At 47.1% G+C, this 18,170-nt stretch overlaps 8 protein-coding genes across 8 annotated transcripts; 4 read left to right on the top strand and 4 right to left on the bottom strand.

The window, feature by feature from the left end:
* The first annotated feature begins 9 nt into the window (after positions 1–9).
* SPPG_02371 (uncharacterized protein) lies at positions 10–3,350 on the top strand. Its single transcript, XM_016750661.1, has 15 exons — positions 10–107; positions 171–284; positions 346–349; positions 439–464; positions 533–971; positions 1,037–1,135; positions 1,194–1,278; positions 1,344–1,414; positions 1,479–1,489; positions 1,563–1,856; positions 1,914–2,000; positions 2,071–2,143; positions 2,206–2,337; positions 2,401–2,487; positions 2,547–3,350. The coding sequence occupies exons 1-15, from the start codon at positions 53–55 to the stop codon at positions 3,211–3,213; spliced, it is 2,244 nt and encodes a 747-aa protein (XP_016611364.1). The 5' UTR covers positions 10–52; the 3' UTR covers positions 3,214–3,350.
* SPPG_02370 (uncharacterized protein) lies at positions 3,268–5,227 on the bottom strand. The gene is made up of 12 exons (XM_016750660.1): positions 4,871–5,227; positions 4,652–4,778; positions 4,537–4,585; positions 4,450–4,480; positions 4,358–4,371; positions 4,150–4,270; positions 3,976–4,093; positions 3,841–3,905; positions 3,758–3,772; positions 3,641–3,696; positions 3,532–3,575; positions 3,268–3,469 (listed from the first exon to the last, which is right to left on the bottom strand). Exons 1-12 carry the CDS (start codon positions 5,216–5,218, stop codon positions 3,366–3,368), a joined length of 1,092 nt encoding a protein of 363 aa, XP_016611363.1. The 5' UTR covers positions 5,219–5,227; the 3' UTR covers positions 3,268–3,365.
* A 1,131-nt stretch (positions 5,228–6,358) lies between these two features.
* On the top strand, positions 6,359–7,592 carry SPPG_02369 (uncharacterized protein). The gene is made up of 2 exons (XM_016750659.1): positions 6,359–6,642; positions 6,715–7,592. The coding sequence occupies exons 1-2, from the start codon at positions 6,387–6,389 to the stop codon at positions 7,416–7,418; spliced, it is 960 nt and encodes a 319-aa protein (XP_016611362.1). The 5' UTR covers positions 6,359–6,386; the 3' UTR covers positions 7,419–7,592.
* A 289-nt stretch (positions 7,593–7,881) lies between these two features.
* Positions 7,882–11,661, bottom strand: SPPG_02368 (uncharacterized protein). Its single transcript, XM_016750658.1, has 18 exons — positions 11,346–11,661; positions 11,193–11,287; positions 10,974–11,126; positions 10,781–10,916; positions 10,498–10,726; positions 10,278–10,429; positions 9,959–10,225; positions 9,799–9,894; positions 9,394–9,733; positions 9,196–9,325; positions 9,083–9,134; positions 8,854–9,016; positions 8,737–8,790; positions 8,476–8,681; positions 8,376–8,409; positions 8,228–8,310; positions 8,101–8,157; positions 7,882–8,043 (listed from the first exon to the last, which is right to left on the bottom strand). The coding sequence occupies exons 1-18, from the start codon at positions 11,632–11,634 to the stop codon at positions 7,994–7,996; spliced, it is 2,586 nt and encodes an 861-aa protein (XP_016611361.1). The 5' UTR covers positions 11,635–11,661; the 3' UTR covers positions 7,882–7,993.
* A 174-nt stretch (positions 11,662–11,835) lies between these two features.
* SPPG_02367 (uncharacterized protein) lies at positions 11,836–13,294 on the top strand. The gene is made up of 3 exons (XM_016750657.1): positions 11,836–12,031; positions 12,096–12,654; positions 12,716–13,294. Exons 1-3 carry the CDS (start codon positions 11,910–11,912, stop codon positions 13,187–13,189), a joined length of 1,155 nt encoding a protein of 384 aa, XP_016611360.1. The 5' UTR covers positions 11,836–11,909; the 3' UTR covers positions 13,190–13,294.
* Positions 13,191–15,442, bottom strand: SPPG_02366 (uncharacterized protein). The gene is made up of 11 exons (XM_016750656.1): positions 15,216–15,442; positions 14,918–15,141; positions 14,657–14,853; positions 14,373–14,597; positions 14,194–14,302; positions 14,027–14,125; positions 13,879–13,966; positions 13,731–13,814; positions 13,642–13,671; positions 13,506–13,581; positions 13,191–13,446 (listed from the first exon to the last, which is right to left on the bottom strand). Exons 1-11 carry the CDS (start codon positions 15,415–15,417, stop codon positions 13,419–13,421), a joined length of 1,362 nt encoding a protein of 453 aa, XP_016611359.1. The 5' UTR covers positions 15,418–15,442; the 3' UTR covers positions 13,191–13,418.
* A 154-nt stretch (positions 15,443–15,596) lies between these two features.
* On the top strand, positions 15,597–17,031 carry SPPG_02365 (uncharacterized protein). The gene is made up of 2 exons (XM_016750655.1): positions 15,597–16,136; positions 16,207–17,031. The coding sequence occupies exons 1-2, from the start codon at positions 15,813–15,815 to the stop codon at positions 16,978–16,980; spliced, it is 1,098 nt and encodes a 365-aa protein (XP_016611358.1). The 5' UTR covers positions 15,597–15,812; the 3' UTR covers positions 16,981–17,031.
* On the bottom strand, positions 16,993–18,162 carry SPPG_02364 (uncharacterized protein). The gene is made up of 4 exons (XM_016750654.1): positions 18,100–18,162; positions 17,860–18,038; positions 17,614–17,720; positions 16,993–17,551 (listed from the first exon to the last, which is right to left on the bottom strand). The coding sequence occupies exons 2-4, from the start codon at positions 17,983–17,985 to the stop codon at positions 17,440–17,442; spliced, it is 345 nt and encodes a 114-aa protein (XP_016611357.1). The 5' UTR covers positions 17,986–18,038; positions 18,100–18,162; the 3' UTR covers positions 16,993–17,439.
* Positions 18,163–18,170: the final 8 nt, after the last annotated feature.

Raw genomic sequence — 18,170 nt, 5'->3', positions numbered from 1 at the left:
TGCTTACCAGTGCACATTGCTTGGGACATTAGCCATATCGGATCGTTTCGATATGTCTACCATGAGTGCATCCGACCTTTTGAATACATTGCAGACGGTCGAGTTAGGTAAACGAATACTGTCTTCACTCCCATCTTGGAGTTCTGCCACTGATCTTGGTATTCTTACAGATCAGTATTACAGCAATTTCTCCTGTTTTGGGATCAACAATGTAGATTCTCTCCTCCAATTGACTATGCAGGACTATGCCATTGTGGGTGTTCATAGCATGGAAGACAGGAAAAGTGAGCCTTCAGATTGTTATGCTTTTTTATTTCCTCTTGTAGACTAACAATTATATGCTAGAACTGTAAGGCGTGATTAGGGTGGGGTGTTCGTCTCCAACGTTTAAACTAGTTGCACTCACCTAGTAAACTCTTAAACTGCATGCGCGCCCAGGTTTCAGCTCATTCAGACTCTAAAAAGTGAGCAACGCTGTAGGCTTGGTCGAGCTGGATTCTCTCAGCGCTAACGTTGTTATTTTTTGGTCCAGGTGAGCCCCAGTCACGTAGCGGCGATATCAGAGGCACCAGCGCGCTTCAGACTCTCAAGTCAGAATTCGGCTCGACCGGTTCCCTTCTGCCCAAAGTCGCTAGCGTACAGTCATCGACAGTACAGTATCAACCCGTGTCAACGAGAGCAGAAGCTCCAAGCGAGAGCGGTGTCCGACGACGAGCTAGTTTTGGAAAATTGCGACCACCTTCTTCATTTACGGGAGGATCCGCACCAGTTTCCTCGACAGAAAGTCTGACTGATGATGGACCCAACTTGTCGGGAAGGTTCGGATACAGTGACGAGGCGCCACGAACCCCGAAAGTTGTGAAGCGTCCCACCAATACGTTGAATGCTTACGGAATACCAATAAACTCTGGTGGACTAAGTACTGCGCGAAGTTCGTCGCTGTCAAGTTTGAACGACCGTATCCGTGTCTGGTGAGGACAAAGACCTCCAGTCTTGTCGCAACATAATCTGATATGAAAAATCACTCGTGTGACAGTGTGCGAAAGCGTCCTCTCAACAAGAAGGAGCAGAAGAGAAACGAAATTGATATTGCTGCGGTTAACGGGAGGCGAACGATCTCCATTAACGAGCCCAAGTAAGGATGCAGCTTTTGATGTCAAAAATGTATCATTGACCGCCCGTGATGTCTATAGAGTCAAGGTTGATTTGACGAAATATGTGGAGCAACACGAGTTTATTTTTGATGAGGCATTCGATGCAGATGCAACCAACGATGATGTACGCCTTTCTGATTTCTCAGCCAATCGAAATTCTGTTTGGTCTCTTATTTGGACGTGGCACAGGTTTACAAGCGCACGGCATTCCCACTTGTCGAGTACATTTTTACCGGGGGGAAGGCCACATGCTTTGCATAGTAAGTACTGTTGTCCTTATCCGCTGGCACATTGAAGCTTGTTGACATGCGCCCTCCGTTTTAGCGGTCAAACTGGTACGAATTCAAAAGGGTGCTACCTGCACCATGTGTTATTTCATAGAAACTCATCAACAACTCTCAACCACAGGTAGTGGAAAGACATTCACGATGTTAGATGAGAAGGACGGACTTTATGTTAAGGCTGGAAGGGACGTGTTTGCCACTCTCAAACAGCCGCAGTATGCCCATCTTGCAGCATGGGGCAGCTTCTATGAGATATATCAAGGTCACTTGTACGATTTACTCAACGCTCGGAAGCGCCTATATGCGCGTGAAGACGGGAAGCAACAAGTTTGCATCGCCGGGTTAACGGAGCATGAAGTTAGCGACGTTGACCAGCTGATGCAAATTTTTGAGTATGGAAACAATGCTAGGAGCACAGGTGTGTATGAAAGCCAAAGCTTATTTTACTGTTTATCTGCTTATATGTCGTAACTAGGGGCCACTGGCGCAAACGCCGACTCATCTCGGTCGCATGCCATTTTTCAAATCGTTTTAAAACATAAAAACAAGAAGAAGATCGAAGGTACTCTTGGTCTCACGTCCTATACTAGCGACCACTTGCCTCTCATGCTTCTTGGTTTAATATCAAAAAGGAAAACTAAGCTTCATCGACCTTGCGGGCAGTGAGCGGGGAGCAGATCGTGGCGACGCTGATACCAAAACAAGGTATAGAGGGCACCTACAGCATCGACACACATGTGTTTCTTAACCCCTTTTGCGGGTCATAGAATGGAAGGATCCGAAATCAATAAAAGTCTGTTGGCTTTGAAAGAATGCATCCGAGCTTTGGACCAAGACTCGAAGCACACCCCTTTCCGTCAAAGTAAATTGACTCAGGTGCTGAAAGACTCTTTCATTGGGTAAGACTTGCTGTACAGTATATATCTGGAGTGTAGTCTGGATATTCATGTCTCGTGTACTAGAAACTCGCGCACATGCATGATTGCGACCATCTCTCCAAATATTTCCAACAGTGAACATACTCTCAATACTCTACGATACGCAGACCGGTAAGTTTGTGTCTGGAAATCTCGCCATTGTACTTGACTCAAAATCCTTCTCATCGTAGGGTGAAGGAGCTGAAGGGTGACAGCCAAATCAGTGATGGAGAAGACCCCCAGGAGGAACACGTGGAATCCGAAACTGAGCCGCTATTGAGTGATACCGACGAAGGATTCATCATGGATGAAGAAATACCCGATCAATTGATGAGCGATGACCATGATGACCACCTGTTTGATGATGCGGATGATGAGTCTGCAGGGTCCGATAATCCGCCTCCTCCTCAGCAGGAGGCCAAACCGGAAACAACACATAAGAGCAAGTCATCCTCAGTCACGTCAAAGCCGCCTCTAGTACCAAGGACGAAGCACGTTGCCCCGCCTCGTTCCACATCGTTCAAAGCAAGTGAAGAGGTTTCACCTGTAAAAAGTGTCAGTGACGTAACACAGGCGGAACCTACTCCGCTTGCCTCCGAGGCGGAAATCATGGAGGACTTTATTCGGTTGCATCGACAGCATATCCGAGAAATAACGGAAGTCAACCGGGTAGAGAGCAAATTACTCGTCAATCTGACGATGAGGATGGGGAAGCAAGTTGGTGGCGAGCAATTAGGCAGTGTCTCGTTTGATTCATACGTAAAAGAGCTAGACGCACTGATGGAGAGGAAATTGGAGACGGTGCTGGAGGTGCGTAACCGGGTAAAGCAAATCGTGGCGGGACGACAGCTGGGATAGATTCAAAGATAAATTCATCTCTCCGTGGGGTGATGGAGTACCCTCAAAAATCACCTCGTTTTCAGTGTAAACCATTTTGTTTGTGGGACATGAAATAAGTTAGAATTTTGAACAAGTTTTTCAAGCGCTTATATACAGTTTGTGCTGAACGCTCATGCTGCAATATTAATATCCCTGTAATCACTAGCGTCCACCCAAGTCGATCGTGCTGACGAGGATAACATGGCATGACTGGTAAGAAACGTTCTGCCATCTCCTAAAAAGATAATGTTTGATAAGGCTCTCGACACATATTTACCCGCGCGAAATGCGACTTACCCATTGGAGGTATTGGGATTGGTAAAAGAATTGTCCACCATTTACTAAGCGAGATAGCTACAGTTAAAATTCCGACGAAAACACTTGATAACTCGCCTGGTCGACTCACTATCTTCTGCCGATATTAAAGAAAACCTTAAAGTTCCGCCTTGTCCCCAGATCGTACTAAATATCGCCAATTACAAAAATGATAGAGAGCGTTCATCACCGTAAAGCAGAACCATACCTCGTTAATAAAAATCTAATGATTCATCGAATGTGTAAGTTTAACAATAGCCATATACCACCAAAATCGATCATACAACGTACATCTCCACGCGACTTTGCAATCTCCCTCGACGTCTGGTTTCCGTAGTGCTCAATCGTTGTCTGGCCTATAAGGAAAATCATATCATTACTTCATTTTATCCTAGTCCAAAATGGTGATTAAAGAGCTGCACGAACCTGTGGCTATTAACCAGGTATGCCAACCCGCCATTCCGCCGATAGCTAGCCCAATGGCGCCAGCAAGGAGAAAAGAGAACACAAAGCCCATCCGCGCTTGATCGTATGGCCATTTAAACTGGAAGAAAATTGGTGACATGTTGATATGACTGCAAGAGAAGAACAGTATCCTACCCCACCGCTTCCAAGAATTTCGTAGCGAAAGAAATTGACGGATACAACAAAGTAGTAAAGACATGCCACAAACATGTACATTAAAAATAAGTAGAAGTATCGGTGGTTGTAGAAGCCGACACTAGGTACGGAAAAGAAGGGGACCAGTGAGCGATGAGCCATCAATGGTAGCATTAGGTTCGGGCGAACAGATCGCTTGGACAATTACCAATTATGTATCCACTGAGGAGATTTGTGACGATTGAGTGAGATCTGGTCAAAGATGTGTCGCCTCAAGCCCTACAATGCCTCACGACTTACAGGACAGTGATGGTCCATGCGAAGAACGCATCTATCGGCAAGCAATCAGGATAGAACAAGACATATAATTAAGGATGCGATCCGGACCTTTGGCAAACGCTACAATGATGAGCTCTGTCGGGTTTATGTCGGCGGCCTGAGGTTAAACATTGATTGAGCTAATGGCAGGGTTAACCTGGAGCGGATACTGGGAGTTGCATACATTTTTTGCAAAAACGGCCCTTGGGTGCTCCTTCTTGATTATCCCTATTGAGCGGTATTCGTTGCTCCTGCACAGGTTCTGTTCTGACTTCGAACAGGACCATATCCTCCGAATTACGGTCACGCTCCTGGACATTGTTAGTAAATAATAAGAAAACCAGATGATCGGAGGCCCCGTATCAAAACGAAGCGAAAGCCTTTAATAGTGCATGCGTCTTACAGTGTCATTTGCAATAATGCGCGGACGATCTACGACTCGACCAGGATCCGTCATGATGCACATGTAATAGTGAAATGCCAAACAGGAGAGTAGATAGATAGTCCATATCACAGTGGCAAGTCGAGCTAGGCGTTGTGCTGGGGAAGGTATCTCATCTTGGCCAGGAGATGTTTGAAGTGTAGGGAACAAGAAGGGAAGGTTGACGGTATAAAAGATATATGCCACTAGCGCGACCAGAGCTACTGCGATGAGTATAAAAGCGGGACCAGCTATCCATACGAAACCGTTGAAGCAGCGAAGAATGCACCCTTCCAATCGCAGCAGCGAGGATTGATATAATATTCTCATGTTTTCCTTGTCCTCCAAAGGAATATATCATGACGAGTGGAAGGATGTCGTTTGGCTCTTGGGAACGGTCTTGGTCACATGATTATATTCTGATGCCTTTGCTGACGCATAATTCCAGCCTTGTTGATATCATTGGAAAAGCTAGGAGAAACTGCCGGGGCTGGGGCATTACTGACAGCGTATCGCAGTTCATGATCAGGTTGAAGGGTCAAGTGCCAGACTAATGTAGGATGTTCTTATTGTATACAAGATTCCTATAAGCATGACATACTTTAGCCCCGGAGATGGCGTTGCTGACGTACTTTCTAGATGGAAGGCGGCAATCTACCATTTGATAAATTCGTATTTCTGCAAGCTATATATCAGCGGTCCTCGGATTGAGAGTTTAATTCAAAAGATGGCCTTTGCGGAATGACTATGCAAGTCAGCTTCCCAACAAGATTTAACTGCGGCTCATGGTAGTTAAGGGTTTCTCCCTTTTCTAGCAACAGGAACACTGGGTGTTTGCTGACATTTTAAAGGATCAAAACATCGCTGCTAGCTTCTGCATTCTAGTTTCGTCGGGTATCACACTGCAAGGCGAATAATGACCGCGCTCACATGGATGTAGGGTAATTAAACACTTTTAGTAGCTGTCAGAATAGTCAGTTGGGTGAAGGCTGTTACCGTTCGTAAGGGTTTCATCCCGCAAGGCCCTGTATGCAGCTTTGATGTTGCATAGCAAATGTATCCTCGCACAGCAGAGTACCTTCAAACGTGTCCACTATATATCATACAGGTGGGAAATCAATAAATTAAAAGCCATGGAAGTCATTGACTGGTTCTGGCAGTCGCTCTGGAGAATGTTGAATGGGGCCAAAGAGACTGCTTTCCACTAACGCCTGGTGTAGCACGTCTGACTTTTCTTCCTACTGTCCGTGATGGGGTCGCTGCTGCTGCTTACGGTAAGGCACTGGACATTACAGGTAATGACATAAAAACGTGAAGCATGAAAGACTGATGAACGGAGAGATGTCTCTCCTAGTGAATTCTAGTGAATTCACGGTTGGATGTCGACTCTTGGTGGCCATGGCAACTACGACAGTGGCACAGACGTTTTTCATAGCGCGAACTCCGCGACTTTGAAAATTCAAGAAAGCTCCATTCCTCCCACAAGGGCCCTCCAAAGATGTCGCTCCTCCAGTCCCTCAAATCCCGACTACCCTCTCGAAATTGGTGCATATTTTTGGGCACTACATCAACTATCACGGGCCTCGCAATCTACGATAAATATCATCTTCGCAATGTGAGAAAAGAGCTGGACCAAAAGGCAGCCATTCTTGCGAACGAACCAATGCAGACATGGGAGGTGCCAAGGAAAGTTAAAGTATACGTTGCTCCAACTCACTGGGCAAGATATTGGTTCAAGCAATATATTAAACCTGGTAAGTGCGAAATTGTCGTCAAATATCCAATGCCGACATTTTGCTGAAACTACTGTCGTGATCTCGTCGCAGTTTTCGACTCTGCCGCGCTAGACTACGAAGTCGTCGAGCCAAAAGCCGCTGGACAAATTCACCACACTGTTCGTGATTTGATATGGACAGGAAAAGACGAGCAGCGAGCACTCCCTCCCGGCCACCGATACGAACCCAACCCATATGCTGCCTTGGGGAACCCTTTGGAACGTCCAAAATACTCTGCTGATGAAGGACTGATAGCGGTTGGACCAAACGCGTGGAGAGAAGTGCTACGGGGATTGAAGGAAGGGGCTCTAGCGGAACGCCCCCCACCAGCAGCAGTTACCCCCGTCGAGCCGACCACAAACGCAGATTCAGAGAAAACGGACGCGCCCTCCGATACCCCAAACGACGAAGCCACAGCGACACCCGAGCCACCACTTGAGCTCTCCGAACACAATCTTCCAAGCTTCCCTCTCCCCCAACTCGGCTATATTACCGGGCGAAACCAATCCGGCTGGACAGGCTTCCCAAGGCGCGTGTACGGATGGTTCACCGAACGAGACACTGCACGAGAGATTGGCGAGGAGGCATTAAAAGTTGCGTTCGGGCGCGTGCGAGAGTTTGACGTGGACCACGATCCCAGTTTGGGTTCGAAAGATGTATATGTTAACAAAGAGTGGAGCGAGGAGCAAAAGAAGTCAGCGGAAAGTGTGGAGATACCGAGAACTGTTGGAGAGAAACTGTATATTTACAATTAAGAGCTCGATAGTCATTGGATATTTAATCTCCCTTTGTGTTTAGATTAGCTATTTTGTTATAGGCATCGTAGCATAGCCCAATGTGTATAGTCAATGCATTACCCATCATTGCTGTTTCTTGTATCATTATTATTAACAAGCATCTGCATGGGCTATCGCCGGATGGAACTCATAGCTTTAGTTGTCAAGAGGCAGCATTTGCGCCGATTAGGCTTACGTCAAGAACAGTTTTGCACTGTTCAGCCTAGTTGCGCTCGGCACGCGCTACGAGTATCTGTTTCTACCTCTAACTACAGCAACAATGGCGCAAGGCGACAGACTCAACACGTATGTCCATCTTTGCATGTTATCACAGCCAGGATCGATTTCAGGTACATACCTCTCGTGCTGCTTAACCCAGGATGTTGAGTTGGGAGAGATTAAGCTCCTGGCCCTTTGGCCCATCACCAGATCCAAAGACATTTGAGTCCATAATCAGCCGAAGCACTTGTATTTTACAGGAAACATTACATGATATCATGAAATTGAACAATTGAACACTATTTACAATTCATTCTCGTTCGCAAATTACACCCTTACATGGTCGCCAATTGGTAGATTCTGTATCCCTTCTTTAGCAAGTACCCTAAGAAGCAATGCAATTGAGCACAGCGATGTATTCCATTTCAACGACAAAGATTACCTTGATTATTCAATGTCTCTATTAGCGTTTGGAAATTATCGTAGTTGAGACGCATTTCTAGATGTCAATGCATTTGTTATGACCTGCAGCCCCCTTATATACTTTTACGGTATAAAGAAGCATTTACCTTGAGCTACTTGGTGGAGATTTTCGTACGTGAATCGGTTATTACCGCTGTGTTGAGCGATTTGGTGTATCCTTGCGACAAATCTAGGAACCAAGGCGTTTAACTCGTGCGCAAGTACATTACAGGGTTAAAGGTACAGCAATCGTACCTTTTTGGTTCACCCTTTTTACTCATCCCGGTGCCTAGTTCGATAATTGGTCACAAAAGCATCATCCTTTTAGAGTTCGCTGCCCGCTGGAGATACGCACCATGTTGAGATCTATCAAAATCCAGTCCCCCCATCTCATCCTGATACGTATCCCATAAACTAAACTTCATAATTTCAACCACATCTTGTGCATCCTGAACCGTTACGCGGTCACGGAGAGCAGCACGGGCACGAGCTTCTGATAGGCGGATCATAGATTCAAGTTGACGTGTGGTGATTGGTGTGGCATCTATGGAGCGGTATTTGCTATTTGGAAGAATGAGTCGCGCAATCTTCGCCTAAAAGTATTTTTACGAAATACCTTCGGAGAGTAAGATAAAACGATTGAAGAACACTAGCCGCTTCGAATGTGAGACTATAAATGAAAATCATGATCGATAGGTGCTATCAAGGTACTCGCAAGCATCACTTTACGCACACGGGCTGTACATATCGCCGAGCGTAGGCTAGATACTTTCGCAATAGTGGAAACGGTATAGGGTCGATTTCATCCATTTGACCAACTTTCAGTCGCTCAGATAAAGGCCGATCGTCGTGTTGGGACTCTTCATGACCTTCCCCCGCAGCGCTCATTGTTGATGCTCAAGATCCCAAGAACATTAGATTCAAGTGTGCTTAAGTAGCTGTAGCTTAAAGGAACAACTCACCATACTTCTTGATGCCGTCTGACTGTTCCGTCTTTATAGTTCCAGAATGTAGCTGCCGAAGCATAGCACGTCAATGCACTTTATCAGTTCGTCGCAACATCGCGATGCAATACCTTTATGATGTGCTCTGATAGGAACATATCCATCTCCTCATCCGGTCGGTCAAGGAGAATGAAAACCAGATCGAAACGTGAAAGCAAGGCACTGTTCATACGCAGGTTCTCAGAAACTGTTTTAGCCTTGCTGACAGGTGTTCCAACATATCCGCAATTAGCAATTAAAAGTGGCATATCAAACGAACAGAAACGCACTTGTAGTGACCGCCAACCGGATTAGCGGCAGCAATTACACTTGTCCTAGCTGGTAAGGTGCATACAATTCCTGCCTTTGCAATGCTGATAGACTGTTGCTCCATAGCTTCCAGCAGCGCTTGATGTTCGGTCATTTTGTCAAACTCGTCGATACAACAGATTCCTTGATCTCCAAGTACTAAAGCACCTGCTTCCAGAGCCGTTTCCCCCGTTTCGCTATCTTTCACCATTGTGACCGTCAGACCGCTTGTGGTCGTTGCATTTCCGCAGACGTACACCCCACGAGGTGCGACCTTGCATACTGAGGAGAGCATTTGAGACTTTCCCAAACCCGGGTCACCTGTGCAAGTTAATTTACAACGTGTTCCAATAAATCCGGTTCAGGGCTAGAGCAAATCTACTTACCTACAATCAAAATATGTGGATCTGATCTAATGGTCACCTCTAATGATTCCACATCTCCACGTTGTCGCCCACCTAACAACGTCAACAGGAGCCCAGCTACAGTAGAAATTGGATGATTGACGACCTAGCCACCGGAGGCACTCAATATTCAGAGCAATACCTTTCACCATCTCGTGACCAAATATTGCCGGACACAGAGAGTTCACTAACAACTTGAACACATCTTTACTCCCCCAAATCTCCTGTACACCGTAAAGTTCTTTTTTTGAGAAGCGGATATTGTCCTTGGTGAATGTCTTTGCGCCATCATCGTCATTTACTGATGAATCGTCTGTCATGCTGTTGCCGCTGCCACCTCCAGCCTTCACTAAAGAATTTGCCGCAATATACAAGCTGTACATTTGAGTTGCTCGACCTTTTCCCTTTTCTGGAGGAAGGTCAGCAGAGGTTATTAGCACCAAAATATGCGCAGAAGATACCTTCATCAGAGGCCAGTACTTTGACTATGCCTGAAACGCAAACAACATCTCCGGGGACTACCAAATCAACCAAATCCTCAGTTAATTCGCATTCGACAGTGCGTGGAATTCTTCCAGAATCTATCTGGTTATCAGCCAGTTTTTCTTGGAGTCTAACAGCAAAGAAGCGTTAACGGGAGCAGACGCTTTCGTTGAAACCAAATGCGAAATTTAGACTCACCGAATACGCTGCCAATCAACCGATACGGCATTTTCAGGGCCCCGCTCAGGAGTAAACTTGCGGCTCTGACATCCATACCGGACACATTTGGAAGGTGTTTTGTACTGTCCATCCATGAACTTCACCGTTTGAATTTCATCGCAGTGACTGCAGATAAAAGACATTTCGCTGAGAACGGGTTTGACTGTCGATATCCGCACCACTGTTCCTCGTATACTGATGTATCGATCTGGAGGGATAGGTCAACTCAAAGCCGAATGGTGCCCATGTTGTGCCCACGTACTCATAAGGTTTGCTTTGAGATCCTTCAATGGTGTAATCTCATCAAGATTCACCAGTCGGACTGTGCGTTTGAAGCCTAGTCCTTGTGTAGAATTGACCTTGTCGATACCCATCCTTTTTCGAGTGTTTTCAATAACCTAAAGCCTGAATCAGAGCGAGCTACTCTCTCTGCACCCAACGTAATAGAAGCTCACTTCACTCGCTGCCAAACTCATGCAGGCCAAAGTCTCACTCGGCTGCATCCGTACGCGGCCTTCTAGCTCAGGCACTGAGCAGCTTGCCTTGAGGTGACAAAAATCGACCGATATCACGCATCGCTGATTATACAGAAGTTCTCCTATATGTTGCTTGATATGCGAATGAGCTTTGGCCAATCGATTGTGAGCCGTATGTGATAACGAGGTCTTGCTTACATCATGTGCTGCTCCTTCCGATGTGAAGATTCGATCAAAATATTGCATGAATCCCTGAATGATGGGCACAAGGTCGTGGCCCTCTACATATGTTTCTGTTGTTCCAACAGTCAGTTGCGGGTACGTGTTCAGTTTTCCAAGCGAGGTACTGACCAGCAGGAAAGTACAGCGACCAACTCGCAAAAGGACATAGTATGTTGCGCGCAGGTGCTGGCCCCCTTGACCCCGGCTCTCCTTCCATTAGTCCCAAGTCTGCAATAGCAGCTTGACCGGAAGACATGCCAGTGCTTGGTCTTTTGTGTTTCTTGGTTTGCGGCGCTGGTCGGCCTTCTGCCGAACGGGTCGACGAGGCATACCCTGCTGAATGCTCTGGTCGGTGGCCGTTAGAGTAAGGAGCGTGGCGGTTTCCCGTTACAGGAGCCTTTGCTTTGCTTGGCGGCATGTGAAATTTCCTGAGCTAATAGTCGGAGATCCTTTGAAGGCCGTGTGCGAAAGCTGTTGAGTACTTTAACCCAATTAAGCTAAAATAGACTGCACAGCCATCTGATATGGCAACAGATAGTGTGACTACGCCTCTCAAATGGAGGCACAGCAATTGCGCAGCAAAAGGAAAGGCAAGTCGTTTTCCATCTCCGCCTCGCGCCAAACAAAAAGCGCCTTTCTGCCCGCCTTGCCCTTGATACGGCCCCCTAGATCCCATTGCAGCCGTAGGTGCAAATGGCCTTCTTCCTGTTATTGCTTCTAGTGGCATTGGCACACAATGTGTCAGGACAGTCGCTCGCATACTTTCGGTCGGCAAAGTACGGTTTTGGCACAAACCCATTTCAATCTATTCGCTCGTAAGTTGTCGTCAACAAGGACTTTTTCCTGTATTGCACGTATTCACTCTCTTGTGCGAAACAGAATGGGCCTTGAAAACAATGCCTTGCTCTGCTTGGGACCGGCTAACCCTAGCAAAATCACGGGAGCAACATCAGTGCAAAACAACCAAGTCTGGGCCATTCAAACAAACGTTAGCTCGTCATGGACATGGGCATGGTCATCTCCAGACACAAATGATCAAGGAGCTTCAAATACCGTCTACACTGCGTTGGCCGTGAAACATCACCAACTCCAGACTCCTCAAAACCTCCTCTTTCTGGCGGACCGGTCTACGTCGTCCGTCACCGTTTTACCTTACGGGTACTTGAGTCCTCGGGAAACACCGGACGCATCTCGCCCGCCACGTCAAGTCAAACTAGCGAACGGTACTGGCGAGGTAACGGCTTTGAGTGCCCTTGATGCATATGGCGGATTGTACGCAGCATCAGGGACCAAGCTGTGGTGGGTACCGGTGGTGACACCTCTGACGGCGGATCCGCCTAGCGCTGGGAATACCAATTCTAGCATGGTCGGGGAGCTCCGGGGTACTGTTCAGGCGATGTGGTTGATGCAAAATTCACAAACCCTCTTTGTCGCAGAGGTAGGCATGAATTGTCGCGGTCCCTTACTTTTCCATCTAAAGAAACTCTATTCTTCAACAGTGGTTTAACAGCTCCAACAATATATGGAGATATGATCTTCGGGGCACGCGGAACCTCACGTCCTCCCAGGGACAAGTACTCATACGCATCAACTCGACCGCCTATCCTAATCCGCCGCAAGACCATCCCGTGGTCTCTTCCGTGATTCCACACCCCAAAACTGGTGACATTTACGTGGGCTTGTACGGGGCAGGCGGCGTGCTCATCTATGACACAACGGGAGTCCTCAAGGGTCAGATCACTACGACCTTTGTGAATGTCTTCACAATGGAGATGGATGAAGATGGATCGTTCTTGTATATTGCCGGAGATGATGGGGCGGGGAGTGGGCGGTTGGATTTTTTGGATTTAGGTCAAACAGGGTTAGCTAGTCGAGGTGTAACGGCGTTGGCTTCAGGGGCAGCTGGCACTGGAGTACCCAAAGCGCTGGTAGCGTTTTCGGCGATGCTCGCAGCGCTGACATGGTTCATCTAGCCCCCCATCAATTGTTATTTAAACCTTCATGTATTTACATATTGTATTTAAGTCGTCAGTAAATAGTGGCATTATAGTACATAATACAAAACCAAGTGAAAGCTATTGAATGTGATTCAAACTGCCTTCCACTTTGGACTACGTAACACATGAGTTTCGTAACAGACGTAACGACACACATACATTTGATTTGCAGGATAACCATGAATACGACTGCAGCGAGTGCACTTCATTCACAAGCCAGCTTGGCATCGAAGCTACAAAACTTTGAATAAGAAATGGCAACTCTCTGTCACCTTGTATCTAAGCTACTCACCTTGTCAACGCGATGGCAAATGCCTGAATGCACGACATGGGATACTGAAAATCAACGGTGAATGTATCTTCGCTTACTATTTCCACTCAAAGTAAGTCAATTTGCAAACACATTGCAATCAATGGACTCAATTTACCTCTGCCAAACTGCATGATAATATAATCCACTAAACAGAGTTCCGCATCAACAAAATGTCACAGGCGAACAGTTTGCGAGATTACTTACAGTCATTATCATGGACTATCTGGAAATTCTTGACCGAGGCCAACGTTACCCGTCCATTGAAATTCAACACAAACGATTGCGTTTCTACGCCAAATACAGACGGTAAATTTCCTCTGCGTACATGATCTACCCATACGTGAGAACTCACCATCATTCCATTGTGGTGCCTTATTGTGTAAGGTCAATATATCACGATCATTTCGAGTACGATATCGTCCAAAGAGCGTCTCCTTCTCCTATACAAGGTATCGTGAGTGCTAAACATATGATGTGAAGACTCATGATGATATACTAACATCGGACGGTCGTATATCAATCCGCTTCCCCTCACGCGTCATGGACGGAAGAATGACGGTCATTTTTCGAGGGCCCTTGAATCCCAAAAGATTAGGCTCCTGTGAAAATGAGGCATGTTAGTATAAAAGACTTGTCAAATCCATTCTCACCACACGGGCAAACCCACATATAATACGACCCCATACTCTTGCCGTCGTTCCTCCACTTTATCTGTGGCATTTACATTACTGCCGTCCACGCCATAGATCGCAAACGCTGTCCCCAAAAAATTTGATCTGGATAATCCAACTCAATACATCAGATGCCGTTATTATCTGCCAGTTTTGCAAAATGGTACAATCGTACCTTACAGAAGCCACAATATGGTCCTTATCACGTTTAGACGGAAACCGTGTCGTACTAATAATGTAATGTGAAGAGCTAGATTTCTTCCGCTTTCGAGCAGATAATATGAACACTTGTGACTCTTCAGATTCTTCGATGTACAATTCATATTTTGGGTATAATTTGTCGATGCCTTCCTTGCGACGGATAATTTTACATTGGAGCTTTTGGCCCATGGGTATAGGTCTTTGTGAAGGAAAGGTGTCAAATGACCAATTATAGACGTGTTTTTAGGAGCGACATACTTGAGAACAAAGGAATCCAGGTCCGCGACACCCGACGATCGTGTTGATACGGGTGTCGATGTTGGGCCAACAGGGTGCGGAGGCTCAAATGTATTGTCGAAATCCGCTTCTTCGCGGAGATGCTGCACGGAATGGGGATTTACATGGCGGACACTCACGTTTATCGTGTTGTTTGATACGTGGGCTCCACCTAGTGACTAGTAGGTTTGACCGCAAGACAGTAAGCATTTGAAATGGTATCAATTGGCTTGCAAAACTAACCCCTTGTCCACCGTGTTCGAGACCACCGTCCTGTGGCGCGTCCTCAACGTCAGACTCGGACGACTCTCCCTCTATATCGTCCAGTGATATTCGGTCAAACGTCCGAGAACTTGTCCGCGGTAGCAGTTGATATGGAAGCGACGAGCGGGACGCTCTTGAAGCAGGTTCTCTGGTGGCTTCTGGGGCAGGTGGCACAGGTCGAGATGAGGACCCGTTCGTAAAAGCTAACACATGTTCGGTTTTAGCTCGACCTGCGTTGCGCTTCGACCACGCACTAAGGTTTGTAAGAACAACCTACCCGCTTGCCGATCTGGATCCCTTTGCGGGAGGGCAGGTCCAGCCGCAGAGGACGAAGATGCACCTAGCAAAACTGGATCTGTGATATCTAGTACTTCAATAGCACCAACCGCGGCTTCTGACAGGTTGGCTTCACTGTCCAACCGCGGCATGTGCGGTCGGCGTGCCGCGGCAGCGAATTTTGCAAAACCAAAGGCGGACATGGCGGATGAAAAGCAATCTTCAGACCACTGTGCATTTGCCAAAGTGTCTTCCCTGCTGCTGAATGACTCATTTCCCGTGATCTGAGTCATGCAATCCGGATCCATTGTGGTTTAATATTTTTCCGATTTCATCACTGATAAGATCTTTTGTCGCCAACCGCGTTCCCCTGCAGGTCCTTCTCCGCATTTTTTAATTGGGGCACCGTCCGCACAACCTCGACCTTCCTTCATCTTCTCCTCCCGTTTTCTTGGGTTTTCTTGTAGGATTGGGACATTTCCAAAGTTATACCCCAAGGCTCTTTATCACGAACGGTTCCTCCTTGCTTGACTACCTTTTACCGTCACCCTTTCGAAAGCACGAGAAGCTGCCTGGACCTGATTCCCTTTGTCTCAGAATGTCCGCGACTGCCCAACACCGATACACTATGCCGACACCTTCTATCCTCACCCACCAACAGCAGCAACAGCAGTACAGCTCCGAGGCGATTGCTAGTGTGCAGCTGTCCGAATACCAACGTATCCGCAATAGTTTTGGCGCGGGAGCAGTCGCCTTAGCCTCGTCCTTTGCGGTCATGCACCCGCTGGACACTCTCAAGACCCGCATGCAGGCTGCGGCCGGGTCTGGACGGAATACGAATATGAAGGGCCTATTTAATGTTGAAACAATGAGAGTTTTGAGAAGAGGCTTTTTGGCCAGTGTTTTGGGCGCCGGACCGCAGGTTTGTTTTCCGCTGCTGTAGAGCTTCATTTATAAAGCTGTCATGTCTGATCTTGCCATCTCCAATTCAGGGTGGTCTACGATGGGCAACATATGAAGTTTGCAAAAGTCACATCACGTCAGCTTCCAGTGCGTCAACCGCAAATACCTCTCTCCTTCCCTCCTTTGGCTTCATGGCTACATCCGCAATCTCTGCCATAGCTGGTGACTTTGTGTCTTCCATAGTCAAAGTTCCACGCGAGGTTATCACCGCCCGTCTGCAAACAGGCCACTACGACAAGTCATCGCAAGGCCGTGCGACCGCCATATATGCTTTCCGAATGATTTTGAAGGAAGAAGGGCCAGCGGGCCTGTTTAGAGGCTTCTGGAGCACGACAGCTCGGGACTGGCCTTTCATGGCCATCCTTTTCACTACATATGACACCTTGAAGCAGTTCCATCACCGTCTCTCTCTTCCCTCTTCCTCCTCCTCCTCGGTGCCACCAACCTACATGCTCGACCCAATGGAACCGCAGGAAGTATCAATTACAACCGTCAAATCAACCCTATTTGGAGGCGTGGCCGGTGCCTTGGCAGCTTTCCTCACAACCCCCTTTGACGTAATCAGAACCAAGATTATGACAAGAGCCGATCACTCAAAAGTTACTATGGGGCAGATTGCCCGGGAAATAGTTGGGGACCAAAGACGAGTTTTGGTCGAACAGGGACGAGTCGTGGGGCCACGAGTTTATACTGCATTCTTTACGGGTGGACTGGCGCGGTCGACCTGGTGGTTCTGTGTTTGTTCCATGTTCTTCCCAATTTATGAACGGATGAAGGAGGTTTTTGATGATATGTCAGCTTGATTCTTATATTTGATAAATATATGATGCGGATTGACTAGTCTGTGTGAAGCAAGCTTTTTGTTGTGGTATTACGGGCAACAGTCCGCGTGAATTATTGCCATTGCAGCGTTTTCTTTCGTCTGGCTCGCTCTACCGGGAGTATAACATTGTGTTCGCAAGTCAATATCAACCGGGGCAAAATTGATGATGCATGTCCGATGTTTGAATGGTGTTGAACATGACTCGATGCACACTCTGAATGAGGACTTGCTTCATGCGAAACTCACAGTGCCTTGAATCTAGTCTGTTATGCACGCCTCTTCACCATCCACATGACAAGCGGCATTTGCTCAAATGCCTAATATTCGCCCAGTATGAGGCCTTTCCAATGCTCATCTATTCCGGGTGTATCCACTGTTTTACAAAGTTTCCCGGAACCATATCTTTATCTCCTTCCCCATTCCTTTCATTTAAAAGAATTTATTTAGCGTCCTTCTTCACCAACCCATAGTCAGCTGGGAAAGGCCATCCGAATGTTTCCCCGCGCTCGGCGAGACGGCGATGGGCCTCGAGTTTGGCTGCTTCGGTAGGTCTGAAAACGATTACTGTAAGTTCCATGTTACTCTAGCGTCGGGAGTACGATTCAGCGCTTACGTAGGTCGTGCGGAGAAAGCTTGGAAGATGAAAAAGGTTGCAAATGTGCCGTAGTAGCCAAAATACCAGAGAGGCTCCCACCAGTACCAATCACGTTTGGTTCCGTTCTATAAATTTAGGAGTTAGTCTCTACAAGTTAACAAAGGTTCTCTGGCAGCGGTCGTGCAATATCCGCAAGTCAATTCCTGTGCTAACAGACATTTTGCACAGTTTTGCCACGCCATTCAGTGCCGTCCACCAACTTACCGGCCTTCCCAAAAAGTACCCAGAAGGCTCGAAACCCCTCGGTGCATGAGCATGTCCGTGGCCCCTTCGAACAGGAACGAAAACTGCCCGCGGCGAAGCACGTACGAGTGTGCGTACTCCGAGCATTGGTAATTTGTGTGTGTGCTAAGGTGATGTCGTTACGTGCTAATTGATATCGACTTTGTGGCAGCCGGTGGTTTAGTCCCTTTGGCATGTTGCCATGGTGATGATATTACGTACACATTGCGCATCTAATCAAAAGTCCGCTTGGGTGCAAAGGTTCAAAAAGGGGCGAGATCATACAGCCAAAA

Source organism: Spizellomyces punctatus, assembly GCF_000182565.1.
Source record: "Spizellomyces punctatus DAOM BR117 chromosome Unknown supercont1.3, whole genome shotgun sequence".
NCBI classification, from domain to species: domain Eukaryota; kingdom Fungi; phylum Chytridiomycota; class Chytridiomycetes; order Spizellomycetales; family Spizellomycetaceae; genus Spizellomyces; species Spizellomyces punctatus.
Note: the sequence above shows the minus strand (reverse complement) of the source record. Positions and strands in the feature narration are given on the sequence as shown.